The sequence below is a fragment of the Castanea sativa genome, chromosome 1 (assembly GCF_040712315.1).
Source record: "Castanea sativa cultivar Marrone di Chiusa Pesio chromosome 1, ASM4071231v1".
Taxonomy (NCBI): domain Eukaryota; kingdom Viridiplantae; phylum Streptophyta; class Magnoliopsida; order Fagales; family Fagaceae; genus Castanea; species Castanea sativa.
In genome coordinates, this window is record NC_134013.1 from 28,228,149 (window position 1) to 28,249,449 (window position 21,301).

The 21,301-nt window shown below is 34.6% G+C and overlaps 1 protein-coding gene across 1 annotated transcript; it reads right to left on the reverse strand.

The window, feature by feature from the left end:
• Positions 1-15,053: 15,053 nt before the first annotated feature.
• LOC142621582 (transcription factor MYB14-like) lies at positions 15,054-16,319 on the reverse strand. Its single transcript, XM_075794877.1, has 2 exons — positions 16,132-16,319; positions 15,054-15,914 (listed from the first exon to the last, which is right to left on the reverse strand). The coding sequence occupies exons 1-2, from the start codon at positions 16,262-16,264 to the stop codon at positions 15,190-15,192; spliced, it is 858 nt and encodes a 285-aa protein (XP_075650992.1). The 5' UTR covers positions 16,265-16,319; the 3' UTR covers positions 15,054-15,189.
• Between the last annotated feature and the right edge of the window lie 4,982 nt (positions 16,320-21,301).

Here is a 21,301-nt window from a genome sequence, read left to right on the forward strand (position 1 = left end):
GCCCCGAGGCTCGACAGCATCTCGCCACCTCTAGCTGTCGAGGTTTAAGAAAAACAGAATTTCAGATCTGTTTTGATTCCAATCCATGGATATGTCTTCGGGCATTATTTTCTCATAACCCTAGACATATAAAAGGATTATTTTAAGGGCCGTCAAAGTAGACACAAGTTGCACAAGTATTGAGCAAAGTCTGTTTAAGCAATTTGTGATCAAAGACAAAGTTTGCCCTAGTTCATCTCTTTGTGAAGAAGCTGCTGTGTTTGTACACCGTAGGGTTTTGTAACCAAGCATCTTCTTGTTCTTCATCGTGAGGATGAACTGAAGAATTTTACAGCCAACATCCTTCTAAAATTGGTGATTGAAGTCGCGTACTGGGATCTGCGCAATTGGTTAGTCACGTACTGGGAGTCGTGCATCAAAAGGAGAGATTGTCACAACAGAATAAGTCCAATTGGGTATTGGGGTAAGGGTTCAACTGTAGGTTGGTATAAGGTACTAGGATTCCTTTACTTGTAACTGCTTGTTGTGATAATAGTGGATTCTCGGGAGTGGTGACCTTAAAATCACCCAGTTTTTGCCTTGGAGGTTTTTCCCATTCGTAAAAAAATTACCGTGTCAATTTATCTTCCGCTGCACTTTAGTTTATTGGTGATTTTTTTGTGCTACCACACGTTTGCATGTTAAATTGATTAATTAATTGAACTTGGCTAATTAATCAATTAATCCATCACAAAGGGTCAATACGTTTTTAGCCTATCAAGTGGTATCAGAGCAGACACACTCTGATTAGGGTTTAATCCTTGTGTGTGATCCATTGACCCCTGTTTGTCATGGATAGAGGAAAATCTCTTATTATCCCTCCTTTATTTGATGGAACTAACTATGCATATTGGAAAGTACGCATGAGAGTTTTTTTGTAGTCTTTAGATGAGAAGGTGTGGCAAGGTGTAAAGATTGGTTGGACCAAGCCGAAGGAAGCGCCGACCGATTGGGATGAGGCTAAGATCAAGGTGGCAAACTTCAATAGCAGGGCATTGAATGTATTGTTCAGTGCAATCACGAATGAGGAGTTCAAGAAGATATTCTCCATTGAAACTGCAAAGGAAGCATGGACCATCCTCCAAACAACCTATGAGGGAACAAAGGCTATTAAGGATTCGAAGCTACAGAGGCTCACTACAAGCTTCGAAGAAATAAGGATGGAGGAGGATGAGTCATTTGATGAGTTCTATGCTAAACTCAAAGACATAGTGAATTCTGCCTTTAATCTTGGAGAAACTATCCCAAAACCCAAGATTGTGAGAAAGGTGCTTAGATCTCTGCCCAAAAGATTCCATGCCAAGATCACTGTGATTGAGGAATCAAAGGATATTGGTAAATTCCTATGACAGAGCTGGTTGAAAATCTACAGACCTATGAGTTGGGTTTGTCTAGAATCAGAAAGTCTAGCAAGAGCAAGAGTATGACACTGAAAGCTAAGAGCAGTGAGACAGAAGAGTCTTTAGACGATGAAGATTCTAAGATGCAGTCCTACATCACCAGGCAATTCAAGAAGTTTATGAAGAATGCCAATGGGAAAGGCTTCAACAAGGATCGTAGGCAATCCAGTTCTTCTCAGTTCAAGGGCCAAGACAAAGGGAAGAAGGATGCTAAGGATGGCGGTCAGTACACTGTTCCTACAGGACTTAAGTGCTTTAGGTGCCAAGGCTTCGGACACATGAAACAGGAGTGCCCAACATATCTCAAGACAATTAGGAAAAGCATGGCACTTGCTATTACGCTAAGCGACACTGAGCCTGAAGATGATTCCGACAATGAGGATGAAGAAATCTTGAATGCCTTCACTGCCACAGTTAATCCTACTGAGGGGATTATTGAAGATGTGGATGAAGAAGAGGAATTGGTGAAATCCAAGTTTGAGAAGATGGATGATCAAGATGACATTCACACAGCCTATGCTAAGTTATACAAGGTCTCAAAAAAGCACGAGAAGCTGTATAGGTTGACCACCAAGAAGCTTAGTGATGTGGAGCTTGAACATGAAGAGCTTTCCACAAAGTTTGATGAAGCAAATCAAACTATTGGAGCACTGAGGTTTGAGAATAACTTCTTGGCTGAGAAGACTAAGAAGCTTGAGGTAGAACTATTCCAAGTCAAAGCTCAGTTGGAAAGGACTTCAAGTGCTAAGCTCGATGAGATGCTCAATTTTCAGAAATCTACTTCAAATCGAACAGGCTTAGGGTATGATTTTTCTTCCTCAAATATTACTTCTTCTAGTACTAGTTTTTTTTTTCCTCTTAACAATAATGTTGAAATTGAGAACACTAATGTTAAAACTGAATCAGCTAGTGAGAACATAGACAAGGGTAAATCTATCTTAGGAGCACCCCCTAAGCAGGATAAGAAGGAAGTTAAAAAAACTAGGGCTAAGAAGGCTAACTCTCAAAGGCCTAAACAAAAGAAGCAGTATCTCTGTCATCATTGTGGAGTAGCTGGTCATACTCGACCAAATTGCTATAAGTGGTTAGCCACTCAAAATAGCAACAGCATGATGGCGTCGGGAAACTAGAAATAGTTTCCGTCCTCGTTTGCTCATCTAGGAGATCTTCTCAAAACCCTTATGTTCCTTTGGAACTTGAACGGTATCAATTCTTCCCCCTCATCGTCGGTTCAAGGGTTTGCGAAAAGGAAATGGTCTTCCAAGGTGTGGAAGGAAAAGGGTTCCAAGTGATTCAATCACTTTTTCTCTCTCTCCGTTTGTTTTTTTTTTGTTTTTGCATTACTTGTGTATTTTGCTTTAATGTTTTGAATCAGTCTAGTTTTATGCATTGCTTTGTTTTGCATTACATGTTTTTGGTTGTTAGTTTTTATATTTTAGTTATTTTGTTTTGTTTCAAAAATAAAAATAAAAATTGAAAAATTCAGAAAAATACAAAAACAGTGTGTGTATGTGTACATTGGTTCTTGTGAACCTTTAAATGGCCATTGAAATAGAGTTTTCTAAACTTTGTATCGTTTGTAGCTTAGATGAGCATCCTTATGCACAACTAAGCAAGTGAGCTTTGTGGCTCTTTGTTTGTGATGAGTAAGGTTAAGTGATCTCTTGTACTTAACACTCGTATTACTCTTTTTGACAGGAATGACTAGAAAATCCTAAGAGAAAGACATAAATAATCATCTCACCACTGCTACCCGTCAATCATGACAATGACATCTGTATACTTCGGCATAGCAAAAGTGCAATGTCAATGACATCTGTATGCTTTGGCATAGCAAAAGTGCAATTTCTGAAAGCTTAACATAATTGGGTATTTCTTTTCTTTCCTTTGTATACCCATGCATGGTCTGCTTAATAAAAAGAAAATATGCAAAGAAAAAAAAAGCAAAAAAAAAAAAAGAACAAAATGCTTTAAAACATGGTTGCAAGCGTGTTTTCTAGGAGATGTGGGAGTTATAGGATGTACCTCGAAGGTGACAATCCCCATCAAACAGTTATGATTGTGTGTGAGTTAAAGTAATTTTCTCATATCTCAAATCGTCATAACATTGAGACACTTATGCAATCTTGCAATATTTTTCACACACAACACGCAATATTCTTTGCTACTCTTGATACATGTGCAGGTACAATGTGATTTGGCCATCACAAGGTTTACATGTATTGATGTATGCTCACTAAACTGTCTTAACTTGTTTTTGAAATATAAAATCTGTTAGACTTGTTTAGTGTGTGTGTGTGTGTGTGTGTGTTTTTGGGATCTAAATGATTAACACTTTTATTGTTGAGAGATGATTTTGAGAGGTTACAATGTTGGTTGGATCTTTGGCTGAGTTGCATGTGTGATTGCATTCATATCTGTGTTTTTTCCTTTTTGAAAAACTGGTTTTAAGCCTTCTCGACACCTGGCTTATCTGTCGAGATCTTAAGCTGTTTCTTATCACAATCTCGATAGCTTATCGATAGCTGGTGGATCGATCGAGAAATCTCCTAGCCTCTCGATAGCTTCTCGACAGCTGGTGGATCGATCGAGCTTCTTTTATTCGTGTCAGTGCGATCTGATCTCTCATTCTCTCCTTCTTCATGATCTTTTCATGCATTCATATCTAGGTTTTGAGTTTTTGAATTTTTTTTAGGGTTTTTCAAAATTGTTGAGTTTTGTGAAATTTTTGGGATGGGTTTTTGCTTAACTGAGTTTCAAATCTCATACATTGTATTTCATGAGCATTATAACTGTATTATCATGCATTTAGTTGTGTGCCATTGACTACGGTACCGTGAACGAGGCGCAGTTTCGTTCAAGGCGGTCCGGTTCAGCAGCTCCTCCCACTCCTTCTACCTCTACTCCCTCTTCTTTAGCAGGAGGTGTGACTTTGGATGCGATTATGGCGCAGCTTCAACGCATGGATGCTCGTCTTGATACAGTTTCTACTAAGTTGTATCAGGTGAACACCCATGTTGGCCGTATTGCTAGACGGCAGGCTCGCCTTGGTGCTTTTGTGGAGTCTCCTTCTCCTCCTCTTGAGGCATTCGAGATACCTGATGATGGTTCCGGCGATGATGATCATGATGAGGATGGAGATGCTAGATCTTCTAGTTTTGACGAGATGTCTACTTAACACTCTTACCCTTTGTCACTTGTGACAAAAAGAAGGAGTAGTTTTGGATATAAGAGTAGTATTTCTTAGGGGGAGAGTTAGGATATAGGAGATTTTTTTTAGGGGGAGTGTTTGTTTGTTTTTTAGGGATGTAGTAAGGATTACATGTATCTTTTCTTTTCTTTCTTTGTTAGAGATACATTGTTCTTGTACCGAGGTCTTGTGACCAATTTTACATACATGATGCTTATCTTAGATATATATGTGATGATGTATGTTTTATTCACCTATCTCTTCATGTGTTGTTTCTTTTCTTTCTTTATACACATGTTTCTTATTTTTGTATGCAATCTATTATTTCTGCTTCACATAAAGATGCCTTGATGTGTTTTGTTTAAAGTGTTTTAGAAATACAGGTTGTCAAAGTCTACTTGTCATAAACTCTCTTCTTGCAAAGTTTTTAAAGAGTTTGTGTTAGGATAGATTTTATTGTATTCAACAAGTGAGCATGAGTTGAGTGTTTTATGACTTCTCTCATATGTTCATTTGTTTGTGGTGGTTTTGTCACGGATTGCCAAAGAGGGAGATTGTTAGGATATATGTGGTTCACTTGTTAAGAACATATGTCGGTCTTTTATGTAATTGGCTAAGCCCTTGACAAAACATACTTTGCTTGTATTTGGGTAGATCTAGGATGTTTTTAATACTTCATGAAACAAGGTTTCAAGATCAAGTGTTAAAGCCATGCAAGTCTGTTCAAGAAACAAGTTGAAGAAATGCCTGTCATTAAAGCTCGACAGCTAGCATCTATCGAGCTTAAGAAGCTGTTCCAGCCCTGAGGCTCGACAGCATCTTGACACCTCTAACCAGTGTGGGTGATCTCAAACCGTACCAGCCGGTATGACCGATATATATCGTACCGGCTAGTGCACCGGTACAAGTACATCCCTTGTTTTGTACCGAAAAAAATATCGGTCATACCGTCCGTACCAGCGAAATCCAGCTGTTCCGGTCGGTAAATGGATACCGGGCCGAAATGTGATGTTGTCATTTTCTGGTTTCACAATCACAAGGGAATTGGATTCCAAAATAAAGCTAATACCCAAAAGAACATTGAAATTGAAAAATCCAAAGATTTGTGAACTTACCCAACCGAGAATTGCCCAGAGTAGGCTGGGTAGTGGCTGGAGACACCGAAAAAACCTCTTTGGAGCCGCCGCCCGAAAATGATTTCTTTCTGGGTTTAAGGAGTGGCCGAAGGCAGCTCTCTCTCTCTCTCTCTCTCTCTCTCTCTCTCTCTCTCTCCAGAGGACAATGGTGAGAACCCAAAGAGCACTCATCCCACACTGAAGCGCAAATAACCCAGTTCGCTTCGAATTCAGGGTCATCACATCGGGCTTCACTTCGATGATCTGGGGTTGGTGGTGGTGGTCTTGGTTGAACTCGGTCCCATCAACCAAGAAGAAGAAATGGAAGGGAGATACAAATGAGTTTGAAGTCGGGTTAGGGTGGGATTTTGGGATTTTTTTTTTTTTTTTTTGAGAAACTGGATTCTGGGATAAGGGGTGGGATTTTGACGTCGCTATCCCTCTGCTTTTTGAGAAATAACAAGAGGGGTGGGATTTTGTGTGCTACCATTTTTTTTAAAATTAACTTTAATTTATAAGATAAATAATAAAATATAATTTAAAATATAATATAAATTTAAATGAGGGGCATTTCCAAAGATGTGTTTGTGTGTGTGTGTGTGTGTGTGTGTGTGTGTATTCATTATATAAAATAGTGGTAAACCTGAAATGGTACATTGGTTGACCGGTATCCGAAATATATCGTACCGCTGGCCAAACCGGTACAGCCTCGGGTATGGTATAGACTTCCTTGCCTCTAGCTGTCGAGGTTTAAGAAAAACAGAATTCCAGATCTGTTTTGATTCCAATCCATGTATATGTCTTTGGACCTTTTTTTCTCATAATCCTAGACATATAAAATGATTATTTTAAGGGCCGTCAAAATAGACACAAGTTGCACAAGCATTAAGCAAAGTCTGTTCAAGCAATTTGTGACCGGAGACAAAGTTTGCCCTAGTTCATCTCTTTGTGAAGAAGCTATTGTGTTTGTACACCGTAGGGTTTTGTAACCAAGCATCTTCTTGTTCTACATTGTAAGGATGAACTGAAGAATTGTGCAGTCAATATCCTTTTAAAGTTGGTGATTGAAGTTACGTACTGGGATCCGCACAATTGGTTAGTCACATACTAGGAGCCGTGCATCAAAAGGAGAGATTGTCACTACAGAACAAGTCCAATTGAGTATTAGAGTAAGGGTTCAACTGTAGGTTGGTATAAGGTACTGGGATTCCTTTACTTGTAACCCCTTATTGTGATAATAGTAGATTCTCGGGAGTGGTGACTTTAAAATCATCCGGTGGGGTTTTTGCCTTGGAGGTTTTCCCCATTCGTAAACAAATCACCGTGTCAATTTATTTTCCTCTGCACTTTAGTTTATTGGTGATTTGTTTGTGCTGCCACGCGTTTGCATGTTAAATTGGTTAATTAATTGAACTTGGTTAATTAATCAATTAATCCATCACAAGGGGTTAATACGTTTTTGGCTTATCATAGTACCCAGCAACGACCCATTATGATGAACACATCGCATGGCCTGTAGCGATAAGGGTCACCCATTGACGCAAACTACAATAACATCAAAAGATCGAGTTAATAATGTGCATCAACTGTTAGTAAATAATGTGTAGCTGCATAACATGGTACACGACTAAGACATTTCTAAATTGATGTGGTTTTACATGCTAGATCTATCATGTGGCTCGTAACATAAACAAAAGAATAATCATACAAGGATGCATAATGCATGGCACTGTGTGAATCAGAGACGAGGATCTGGTCAAGCACATTGCAACTATGCAAATATAATTGACTTATACTACTGTACACATGTGGAAACACACTGTAACAATGGGAGCATGGGTACTCCCATTCGTGTACTGTTTTTCCAGCCTGTACTGACACGACAAGCTCTGATACTCATATATAAACTTTTTATGATATTTGGACCATGAGATGAGCTTATAAATGCACCATAATACTGAATGGATTATTTCTATTCCACTAACTCCTTCAACTGATGAAGCTATGAGTCGCAACGCCTCAAGCTCAAAACGTATGGTGCAAAACAAGTTTGGATCTACTTCAACAAATGCATCATCACAAGTTCCAACAAAGCAACAACTATAGGCATACACAGACCACTATGAAGGGAAATGGATTGGAAAGAAAATAGATTTCGTTAATATTCCAAGATACACGTACAAGAGTTTAGGAAGTGTCGGACACATCATGGTTGGCAGACTTGCACAACTGAGTACAGATACCACCATAACAGAGTTCCACAGCAGAACAACCATGGTCAGAGCTATACGAGAAGAGGTGTGAGTTGGAAGTGTACTGTCGATGGCATGGGTTACGGGTTCCTAAGGCACAGTCAGCCGAGTTACCTAGAGACAAAACCTACCAACATACTTGCTCGTCTTGAACAAGAGAACAATCAAATGCAAAGGTGACTAGACCATTTTCATGCAGTCCAAAAGGCTAGGAAACATCTATCAAGGAAGGTGCAAGAGCGAGCCATCAAGTCTATTAAATGAAATTACTACTTTAGACGATGATAAAGATATTTCAGACTTCTCAAATTCAAGCAATGATAATTTCCAAAAATTCCTATCTACAAAGATTAGACGTTGTTGTTAATGTCTAGACATTCTGTGTAAGACGTAGTGTTGTTGTCAATGTTTAACAATGATGATTATGTATGTTCAACTAAAGTATGGAATGCGTTAATGCATGATATGCGAGCCCCACCACCTATGGACGCATATTAACAAATAATAGATAGGGAGACCAACATACAATTTCATCTATAGTAACCAACTTTATTGTTTTTGCATTGCTAATTTGTTAATAAAAGCCTTTTAGAGTTATCAACATGACTGTAAATGCTACTTATCATATTCTTATAATTATGTGTTATCCTTCATTTCACTAATCATCTTATAACAATCTAAGAAATATAAGGTATATAGTTGATTACTTCTTGCTATGATAAAAATTCTCATTCTCTTGTGATTAAATTTACTACAACAAACAACCAAAATCACACCAATGTACTCACATAACACTCATTCAACCAAAATAAAATAAAATTCAGTACAATATCAAATTAAAATACCATTGCCATAAAATTATGGTATGGGTTTTTTACCTGAGGTGATACAAATTTCAGTTCAATCCAGAAGCAGCCGTTGATTTGAGGAGCAATAGTGGATAACTTCAGACTCAAAGCAAGACCATCTGAATGGGAGCAGATGCAACTGTACGGTTTTAGACCCCTTAAACACAACCAGATTAACCTAGTTATTTAGTCAAGTGATTAACTTACGTAAATTATGTAAATCTAGATTAACATATATAAATCATATCATTGAAACAGTGCAGAAAATAAATAACACAATGATATGATAACTCAGAAAAACTAAATCGGTAAAAAACTTGGGGAGGATTTAACCTAGCTATCCTCAAGGTAAAACAAATACACTATGAAAGAATTGAAGTTTACACAATAGCGACTTAGACCACTAACATCTATTGCTACCTCGAGTAGAAAACTTGCTATCACGACCACATGACAGCTCCGAGTCCACAGACTACTTCTTTCTCAGATCCACAGCATCCACAAGTACACCACTTGTATTTCTTGAAAGTTCTTTATGCAGCAACTGAATTGATCACCAAGCTCTCGACATCAATCTCGATCTTGATAACCCTAAGTATGTATGAAGGCAAACACCTCTAGATCTTACAAGAGATTCACACATACAGCATAAACAACAACCTTAGAGAGCTTTTGGGTAAAAACCCTAGATCTACTAAAGAGGCACAAGATGCACTCTAATTTCTCTAAAATACTCTGAAAACCCTCTCTAGGGTTAGCTTATAATGTCCTTTAAATACTGGAAAAAACAACTCGCGATTTGGGCTTCAAACAATCAAGTTATGGGCTTTTTACGTTTGCTGATTTTTGCTGATCTGCGACTTTCGATGGATCGAATCTAATTTTCGATCGATTGAGCCTTGCAGAAATTGAATCGCAATTTCCTGCAATTACTCAATTCCAAACGTAATTCAAACTTTGAGAAAGTCTAAACCTAGACTAAATGTTTTGATCATGGTTTGCCAACATATACAAATTAAAGTTCTAATACATTAGTTCCTAAAGTTTTAGAACCTAACAGTAACGGTATAACATAAGCATATCTCGATTCTGGGTATATCAATTTTGCTTTATAACTCGATAACTTCATAGTTGGGTTATGTATAACTCGATAATTTTGAAGTCAAGTAATGGTATAACTTGGTTCTCAAGTAATTGAGTTATGTATGGATTAAAAAAATGAAAATGCCACGCTGGTGAGCTAGCGTGGCACAAATATTGTAAAAACTCGACTATAAGATCATCGAGTTTTATGCATAACTCGATTATTACAATGTCGAGTTTTAAAACAGTGGCATTTCCTTATATAGTTTGAGAAAAGGGGCAGAACGCTAGAAATTTTTGCTGAAAGGGGCAAAAGCCCATTTTCTCCTAGTGTTGTGTAAAAGATTGTAGCTATGGGTGGCTACTGGCTAATATCGAAGGAGCAGTACAAGATGAAATTGATGGTATTATTTTCCATTGGTCCGTTGTTTTTTGGACTTTGCAAGTACTTAACATCAGCAAAAATTAGTGTTACCGTTCGGGGAAAAATGGGTGAAGGAAAATATCAAATCCCAAATTAAGGGATCACCATGTGAATTTTCAAGGCCTACTAGGATTTTTTTACTTTTCAAAAATCAGTAATTTTAAAGTCACAACATATTTCACATTAAGAGTCTGTTTGGATAGAACTTATTGCTGAAAACTGAAAATACTGTAGCAAAATAATTTTTAAATGTGTAAAAAGTACTGTTCATGCCAAAAATAATTGTTCATTGGCCTAGAATCACTGTTCATGGCCAATGAACAGTGACAGACACGTTGAAAAAAAAAAAAAAAAAAGGAAGCCAGACGTGGACGCTGGACGTGGAAGCTGAATCCAAACACATTCTAAATTTCATATTTGTGAATATGACAATTTTTTTTTTTGACAAATAAGGGTATCCAAATTGAAATGAGGGGTCACCATCTGTGAATTTCCGAGGCCCATTGGGATTCTATGTTTTTCAATATCAATAAGTTTAAAGGTCACAACATATTCCACATTAAATTTCATATTTGTGATGACATTTTTTTTTTTTCCAAATGAAGGTATTCAAATCTCTTGAGTATTTGACTATTCCCTCAAATGTATGCAATCTTCTCACTCACATACATCAGGTTATTATAGGGAGGAATCCCTTAGGGTGGCCCTAAAATGTTGATAAGAGTTTTTGAACCAAAATAATGTCTATAAGGACATTACTTTAATTTATTCTTATAATGAAGAATCTCGCCAAAGCAATGCCCTTTGAACTTACCCCGGATAGTGAACCCTAGATACGTGTAAATGTAATCACCCTTAAATCACAAGTACCAAGTGAGGGTGTGTTATATGGGATTTGAACCAAGGCACTCCAACTGGAGTGAGGTTTGTCTGCTACCTTGACCAATCGGCCCACACGTTCACAGGCTACATTACTTTAATTTTGTGATTAAGAGGAGGCTATGAAATATGAATACCAATTAGAGCATTTTCAGCAAATTCTTTAAATTTTTGTACTGTTTGGAGAATGAACAGTGACTTTTACCTTTTAGCTACCTATTTTTTCAAATACACTTTCCAACATATTCTTTATCCTATTCTCTATCTCATTTAAATATTATTTCTTCATTCATTCTTTATTCTTTTTTTATCATCGTTTATTCTTCCTATATTCATTCCCAACAATTATATTTTCCAATGAAAAGTGTTAAATTCACAACATTTTTCGCAATACTTTCACAACAAAATTTATGTGAAAAGTTGTTACTAATTCTAATTTGAACCCACCACTGAAATTATTTTTTTACTCACCAACATTAACTAATAACAATCTGTTACTTAAAATTTATTGTGAAAATATTGTGGTAACATTTCTCAATTAGGATTTTTTATTCTTTATATTATATCTCCTTTCTCTCATTTCATTTCATCCATACGCTTTATTTCTTTTTTATTTCTTGTTTTTCTCCTCCACACATGTTGTACTATCTCTACCCCCTCCCCCCCTCTTTTATTTTCTTTTTCTCTGAGAACATTCCAGCAGCTCTCATCATTCTTTTTTTTTTTTTTTTTTTCCAGCTCTCTCACTCTTTTTTTTTACTTGATTCCAGTTCATCCCCAATGCAATCCAGATGGATCATCTTCATCCCAAAGCCATTGGCCCAGCCTGGAGCCATCGCTCATCTTTGTCCCCAACGCAGTCTAGATGGGTCAGATGGCTTCTGTCTTCTTCTTTTCTTTTCTTTTTTTGCTTTTATTGTTATGATTTGATTAATTTTAAAATTGTGTTTTTGAGTTTTTATTCTGATAATCTGATTATGCGATGTTTGAGAGAAATATTTTTGTGATTGTAGCTATTGTGTTTGTAGCTGTGAGAGGAGAGAGATTTTTTTTTTTTTTTTTATTGAGATGAATGAATTTTTTAAGTGTAAAAATTCATTTGGAGTTGCTACAGTGTTCTCTAAATTAAGAGAATTACTGTAGCAACTTCAAAAAAAAAATTGAAAAAGTTTTGTGTTTAGAGAACCTGTTGGAGTGTGAATAGTAGGTAAACAGTAGTATTTTATCTCCAAAAATTAGAGATAGAGCATCTGTTCGAGATGCTCTTAGTTCTGAAAATTATGCAAAACATTAATTTAGCTAAACAAACTCTATGCCTACATTCACACGCAATGTCAACAAATTATAATTATACTAAATACTCTCACAAATCTCATGAACATAAATTAATCCAAATTTTTTCTATATTAATAGGATTAGTGTATTTCTTTTTTCTTTTATTTTGAGAAGATAGTGTATTTCTATATTATTATTCTTGTTGACGTAGTATTTATATTTTAAAAATAAAAAAGAAAATCTCTGAACATTTCTCAAGTAAGCATTTTACAAAACATCGCTTTTGACAAAAATATTGAAGTTTGACAAGTGAGATAAAGTAATGTTAATAAATAAGCAGCCTTTGAAAAATTGCACTAGTTTTAAGTAAGTGTATTGGCATGTAGTGCGTTAGATTAGATGTTTAAGAAGGTTGATAATTCAAATAGACACAGGAACATGCTCAAATTCGAATAGATCTTTGACAAACCAAGTTGATTTGTTTGATTAAGCTCACATCGAGCTCAAGCTCAAAATTCAAGTTTAGTCTATAAGACTAACACACACATTACTTTCAAATCATCCTAGCTACTATAACTTGCGCGCGCGCACACACACACACACTACCATTGACGAGATGAAAAAGTCCCTTTCGTTCATGCTTGGATTGCCCATGGACCATGGTCCCAGCTCGAGTTCTGACTTTATAATTATTGCGACTATAAAAAAGAAACGGTTGCTACTATTATTATTAAGTGTTGGTCAACCGTGCTTGTTTAAGCTCAATAATCCATGTCAAAGATCTTATAGCTGAATTGACATCTCTCCATGTACAAAGTACTTGGAGGTTTAGAGGAGGGGAAAATAGTTCAAACTACAAGATTAACAACGTATTGTAATTATCTCCCTAAGAAAAACACAATAATCCATGCTTTAGTAGTCACTCAAAATGCCTAGTTAACAAACCCATTTTCATTCCGATTGGTATCAAATTGAGAGTAAATCAACGAGCATGCTTGCACTTGCACATATAGAACATTCATGTTAGGAGAGTTTGCACCATAGAAGGCTAGCTATATGGAATTTGCAAACAAAATTAAGGTATTAATTTGCCTTATTTTAAATTTTAGGGAGATATTGCAACTCGATTGATAGTTTAGGGTAGATGGTTTGCAATTTCTACCTTTACTTTTATCAAAACTATGTTTGATGATGCTAATTTTGTTGGTGTATTTCAATTTCACGTGTATATTAGTTCAGTCATCTGTTTGGATAACTTAAAGAAAATAAAAATAAATAAACTTTTTAATAATGAGCTATTTAAAAAGGTTGTAAATTTTTTTGAAAAAATAGTTCTAAAAATTGTCCTATAAAAGAATGTCATTTGTCACCACCTTTCAATAAAGACAAAATCTCATCATTCATTGGAATTACAGCTCATTGCACGGTTGTTAATCTAATTGGGCAGGGGTTAGACTTAAATCTACTACTCCTATGCCCTTCATCCAATGTGATAAATGTCACATGTACACGTCTCAAGAAGTCCCAAGCCGATTCCAAAGCTAATTATGATTAATTTTGTGACTTTTTGTGATAAGCGAAGTACATAATTGCATAAATAGTGGTTCCACTTGTACAAAGTACAAAGCACTGTATAAATAGTACAAAGTGTATGTACTGTGCACGAACTTGTGTGGACGATGGTACAACTTGCTCTTTCAAAGTTTCAACTTTCAAGTGCTATGCCAATCAAGTTTTTCTATATATCACCAAATTAAGAGAAACAACAATTTCTGTAAGTTGATTAGTTGCCATTTATAGTAATTCCCTTTTCCTTCAAGTGTACACTCAACTTTCACAGTAAAACTAAGAGAACCAGCAGCTAAGTTGCAATAAAAGTTCTATTTTACATCTTTAAAACTTATTTTATCTATTTTAACATCTCATCTTACAACTCTTCTTAGTTTCTATTTTTACATTTATTATAATAAAATAATATAAATTTCATAATAAAATAAATATAAAACTACCCCCTCTCTCTCTTTTCTCTCGTCTTTTTACTCTATCGGTCTCTTTTCATTATTCACAAACTCAAACACAGAATAAAACAACCCAAATCAATCCAACCACCAAAACTCAGCCGCCGCCACCACCACCACCACCACCACCAACAATCAAAAGTGAAACCACCACCAATTGGTAGCCAAAATAGCAACAGGAGAGTTTTTACACCCCATTGCTAGTGCTCAAAAACTACAATAAATTTAGAGCATAAATTTTTTTACAACCATTGAAGTGACAAGATGTTATTAATAGATCAAAATATGATATTAATAATGACACGAGAACCAATAAAAACCACTATTAATAAACTTGACTGATGTTAATTCTTTTTTAAATGATTGTCTGTAATATTAATCAAACTAAAATAGTACTATTTGGTAGAAAGAGCTGGGTAGTCGGCACGGGTATTTATGCGCATGTAGAACGAGAGGGTGGCGAGTAAAAGAGGAAGGTAAGCACGTGAATGATATAAAAATACAATAACTAAAGAGTACACACCATAATCCACATAATCCATGAGCTAATAACTTAATAAACAAGTAATGTTGCTCTTATTTTTAGTACAGCCAAATTCATAACAAACCTGACTAGATAGCTACTTCCATTCATACAATGGAACTTTTTTATTAATTAGTACACAATCAAATCAACAAGGATTTTACAAATGAGTCCAAAGGGAGTTCATTTTCATCCTCTAGAAGCTGCTGATATTCCTCATAAATCTTGTCGAGCATATTTTCTGTGGTCTCAGAGTAGTTTTGGCATGAAAAGTAACATGCATCATCATAATCATTGACAAAATCACTATAGTTATTCTCACAAACCAGAGCCTCTCCACCATTGATATCAGCATCTTTGTGATCAGACCAAAACCAAGGACAATTCAGAGCCTCTGCATGATCGAGTCCATTATTATTATTGTTTCCATCTGCATTACTAGATGAACCACTTACCATGCTTTCAATACTATTATTCCTTGTAATTGAAAAAGGTGAAACCCTCACAGCCTTTGGTTGATGAACTTTTGTCTTTATTACCATCTCTCCATTAGAACTATCTTGATCATCATTCTTCTTCTTTCGCCTGTTTGGAACTTGAACACATTTTGATGCTCCTTTGTGGTTGTTTTGGACATTCTTTGCTGAGTTCTTGACCTTTTTGCTTAGATGAGAATTCCAATAATTCTTTATCTCATTGTCAGTTCGGCCAGGCAACCTTGCAGCAATAAGAGACCAACGGTTGCCAAGAAGTGAGTGAAGCCTAATAATTAGGTCTTCTTCATCAGGACCAATGTTTCCTCGCTTTATATCAGGTCGAAGATAGTTCAGCCATCTTAGCCTGCAGCTCTTACCACATCTAAGTAACCCTTCAAGCACAAAAGAACACCAAATCTAGAGTAAAAACAAAAATTCAACTTGTTTTGCTTAATATCTCATATACTTAAAATCATATTATCAAAGTTATGTTGAGATTTTTTTTAACATGTTATTTTTATCTTTCTAATAATAACAAACAATTTATCTCTATATATTAAGAAACAGAATGCAATTAGTCATACATTATTGTAGTAGTAAACGAAGTACCTGCATTTTTAGGCAAAGATCTCCAGTGGCCCTCACCATGAGCCTTAATATAGTTCATGAGCAATGTGTCTTCTTTGGGAGTCCATGGACCCCTATTCATACCAATTTTTGAACAACATGGGGCTCTTCCCATTTCTCTCTTCTCTCCTAGGATATCATAGAATCATGTGCATGTAAATGAATGAGAGAGAGAGAGCGAGAGAGAGGGAAAAAGAACACAAAGATGAGAACCAGCTTTTCTACTCTTTTATAGTTGGTTTGAGCTTGAACAGTGATGAACACTCTAGAGTAAACACGTAGAGCATCTTAAAAACACAACTATTAGATCACTTAATTAGTATAATGTAAATAAAGTAACAAAAACAAATGAAGTGTCGTACACAAATGATATAGTGTTAGTGTGGGGTATATCAGTTCACTACGATGTCTAAAACTAAATGGGTAGATTATATATGTTGCCAAAATTGATGACAATTCAAAAGAAAACTCAACTGCCATTCTTCCCTACGATCTGCCCTTCCTCCAAACATTGACCATTGACCACGTCCCTTGCCTATTGTTTCTACGGCAATGTGTTTATACTTATGGTGCTTGGGTCAATATATGGGCTACATGCACACTCAATCGTTTAGATTAAAATGGGGGAGTGATTTTGGAAATAATCATTAAATTATTTTAGAAATTATAGAAAATTGTCGCGTTTGGTAGGCTGTTGTTTTCAAGAATAATCATTTTTGGGATACATTTTTTTTTGGTTGTAACCATTGACATGTAATTACTAATTAGTGCATAAAATAAGTGATTTGCACTAGAAATTATTTGATAGTTACAACAGGAGATGAGAATTCAAACTCTGGAAGTCTTCATTAGAAACACACAAAAAAAAAAAAAAATCAATTGAATTCTATGAAACTTAGAAAGTTTATTTAATTATACATTCTGAGGAATAAAGATCTATGTTGTACTTTTACATAACCAAACAATAGAATGACAAATTCGATTGTTAAAAACTATAAATTCCTACAGAGAAGAATGTTTTGTTTTCATTTCTAAAAGTGATAAATTCTCATTAAATCCTAAATGTTTTTAAGAAGTGTTAGTTGAGTTACAAACCTCTTAATATAAATAGATCGTTATCTCTTAGAATATGATCTAACTATATTGTGCTTTTACATAACCGAACTGAGTTATGGAATACACTGATCTTGAAGTCCCCTATGCAAGCTCACTGTACTTAGAAACCAGGTCCCAGGAATTATGTGTTAAATTACCGATTTTCTCAAAAGTTTAAACTATTGAGATATGGTAAATTTCATCATTTAACCACATATTTCTAACAATTCCCTCACGTATGGGCCGAAATTACTTTTTCATAAGTGAGACCCAACAAATGAGAATTTAAATGGAGGTAGAGTGGAGGAGACAATGATCAAACTCAGAATCTTATGCTCTGATACCATGTTAAATTACTAATTCTCTCAAAAATTTAAGCTTTTAAAATATGGTAAATTTAATAATTTAACCATGTACTTCTAACTGTGAGAACCATATTCATTATTCTAAGTTTGTGTTTTGGTACATTTTAATGCATCCCTTTACTTTATTTTTCAACCTTTCATCATTTAAGTAGCACATCATAAATGTTGAAGGGCTTGATTGGTGGTGCCCACTGAACCCATATTCATGCTTGTATCAGTTTTCACAATCCGATTTGCTTCAAAGTATCCATCTTGTATACCAAATTTCTTTAGGGGGTAGAGCTAGAGCATGTATTCTTTCAGCCTTCTCAATCTCATGCTGGTAAGCTTGGCATTTTTTTCAAAAGCGCCAGAAGCAGCCAAAAATACTAAATAATAGGAATATGATTATGCTACGTGACAATTTAAACAATTCCCAACCAACCATTCCTTATCATATTTGGCAATTGGAATTAAACAAAATCATTTATTATAAACCTAAATTATGAAATTAGAGAAATACAAACCTAAACAATTCCCAACCTATATATATATATATATATTTGTTTATTTAGAGAAGCTTTATGGTGAGGTTGACATCTTTTTGGGTGAAAGTTTGCTTAAATAATTTTGTTGTCTCAATTTCTTTCTCTTTCCCCCTCTAAGTGCACCATGCTACTGTAATTGCATCTTTTATAAGAAAAAAAAAAAAAAAGAAAAGAAAAAAAGAGAGACGATATTGCAACTTTTGTTGTGTTTAAATTTCTATCTCTAATTTCATAATTAGGTTTGTATTTTGCTGAAAAATAAATAAATATTTTTTTTAGAATTATAAATAAACAATAGTTGACATGGTACCCCAAATACGGGTCAATTAATATAGGTATTGATTTCTTTTGAATTGGGTGTACCTAGCTGATTTTTTGTGATGGGTTACACTGAACCTAAACTTTGCCATTGAAAGAATATTTGGGGTTTTATGTGAATCAAATTTGAGAAAATTTTTAGTTGAAATTTTACACACAATAAGCTTGGAATAGATTGGATTATGCAAATATTGATCAAAATTCCAATTCACAAAATAGTACATGTAGGTAAGATCAAATATTCCACATATATCAAAAGTTATACTTTGCAATGGGTTAAAGAAATCGAAATTTTCATGGACTTAGAATAATTCAAATATTCAACTCTTAACAATTTTTTATGACTATGGTCACACTATATCCTCTTAACAGATCATCCTCTCTTTCTTTCTTCGATTGTTTATTTTTAATTGTCTCTTTACCTCCTTTTTTCAAGTTTAGGATTTAATCCCAATTTTTTTTTTGTAGAATGGTTTATCAAGTTTAGAATTATTGATTTTCATTCAGTTTTATCTAATTGTAGCATTGAATACTTTTTTTTTTTTTAAAGATATTTAACATTTGCTGAGTATCTGGTGTATCGCATGGGTTAGCGACTAGTATTCTTACATTGAAGTGGCTTGAGTTTGGAATCTGGTAAGTTCGGTTTAAAAATCGACAAATTTTAGGAATGGTGAATTTAGGAAATTTGGATTTCAATTCTCATAGCCTCTAGACTGAAAAATTCCTTGGGATGAAATTGTCTTTTGGCTTAGGTCAATAAAGTAGGTTGAGAAGGCTTTTTTTATACTTTTTTTTTTTTTTAATTTTACTTTATATTTCATCAATCATAACTGTTGGTGAGGGCATAAAGGCCATTTCAAATAAATTTTAGCGACGCCATTATTTGTCTCTAAAAAATATATCATCAATTTGAAATTTGCAAATAACTAAATGCAATGGTATAAAAGTCTTCACAAATAATTGTTAACGATGACTGCTTCTCTTCACTAAAAATAAATCGTCGACTTTTCTCATTATTTGGTAATATATTTGTGAATGCGGATTTGTTCAATAACGATAGTGAATTGCCCTCATAAATTATCTATTAGCGAAGGGGAAGGTATGGTCGCTAAAATCTCTTTTAGCAACAAGAGCAAATATGACGGCTTTTGAGGGTCATATGTCCTCGCTAATAACCTTTTTGCGACGATATTTGACATTTTTTAAGGGCATTTTACCCTTGTTAGTAGACTCTTTTCTTGTAGTTGTGCTTAAACATAATCAAACAATAAAATGAATGTCATTTTAAATATACACTGCTGTCAGTTTCTTTAAGTCCTTATTCTCTCTCCCTGTGTGTATATGTGTTAAACTTAGTATTCTCAAAAAGAAAAAACAATAGAGTGACAAACTCAATCGTTAAAAACTATAAATTCCTACAGAGAAGAATGTTATGTTTTCATTTATAAAAGTGATAAATTCTAATTAAACCTAAATGTTTTTAAGAAGTACTAGTTGAGTTACAATAACTATAATTGTGAGAACCATATTCATTATTCAAGCTTTGTCCTTTGGGTCATTTTAGTGCATCCTTTACTTTATTTTTCGACCTTTCATCATTTAAGTAGCACAACATCAATGTCGAAGGGCTTGATTAATTGGTGGAGCCCACTGAACCCATATTAATTCATGCTTGTATCAGTTTTCACAATCCGATTTGCTTCAAAGTATTCATCTTGTATACCAAATTTCTTTAGGGGGTAGAGCTAGAGCATTTATTCTTTCAGCCTTCTCAATCTCATACTGGAAAGCTTAATTGGCATTTTTTTCAAAAGCGCCAGAAGCAGCCGAAAATACTAAATAAAATCATGCTACGCGACAATCATGCTAAATAAATAATTATAATAGGAATATAATTGTGCTACGTGACAATTCATACAATTCCCAACCAATCCATTCCTTATCATATTTGGCAATTGGAATTAAACAAAATCATCCACTAGGTGGACCATAAATAATTTCATACTATTTCCCCTTTTTATTTAAAATAATTGATTAGCTTATTAATTACTTTCTATTCCTGCTTCCGAATACAAATATTATGTCTTATTTTTTTGTATTTTATTTTATGTTCCACCACTTTCCAAAGTACATAACAAGTTGTATTTTGATGAAACATAAAGTGAAACACAAAAAAATGAGACAAAAAATTTGTATTCTTTACACTATATTTGATAAACCTCCTTGTTAGCATAATGACTGAAATCTAGGGAATTACAAAATTTTACTATGCCATCAATCTATATCAATGTTACATGATCATGTATCACAGTGGGCTAATTCATAAATGTTTTCTTCCCCCTTAATTTAAATGTTATTTTTTTCCTTCTCAATTTAAATTTTTTAGGGTAAATTACAAAGTAAGTCCCTATCCTTTATATTATATTTCAATTTGATCCCTAATCTTTTGATTGGGTCAATTTGGTCAACCTTTTTAGTGCCGTGTTGATTTAGTCTTTGCTATTATCTTTGAATGGAAAAAGCTGACGTGTCAAATGGAACAATAAAAAATTATTTTCTATGACAAGTCAACTGCCAACTGATATTATTAAAAAAAAATAGAAATTAAAATCTGCACGTGATATAAAATACCTAAGACCAAGACATCTTTTTCTTTTCTTTCATTTTCTAAGAAACCAAACACAATAATAATCAAAGAAAATCTCAATTACAACAAGAAACATGGAGATATTTTCTTCAATTTTACATCACTTTCGTGACAACCAAACACTATAAAAAAGATTTAATCTAAAAAAAATAGAGAACTCAAAATATACCAAGAAAATCCACCGTTTTCCAATCAAA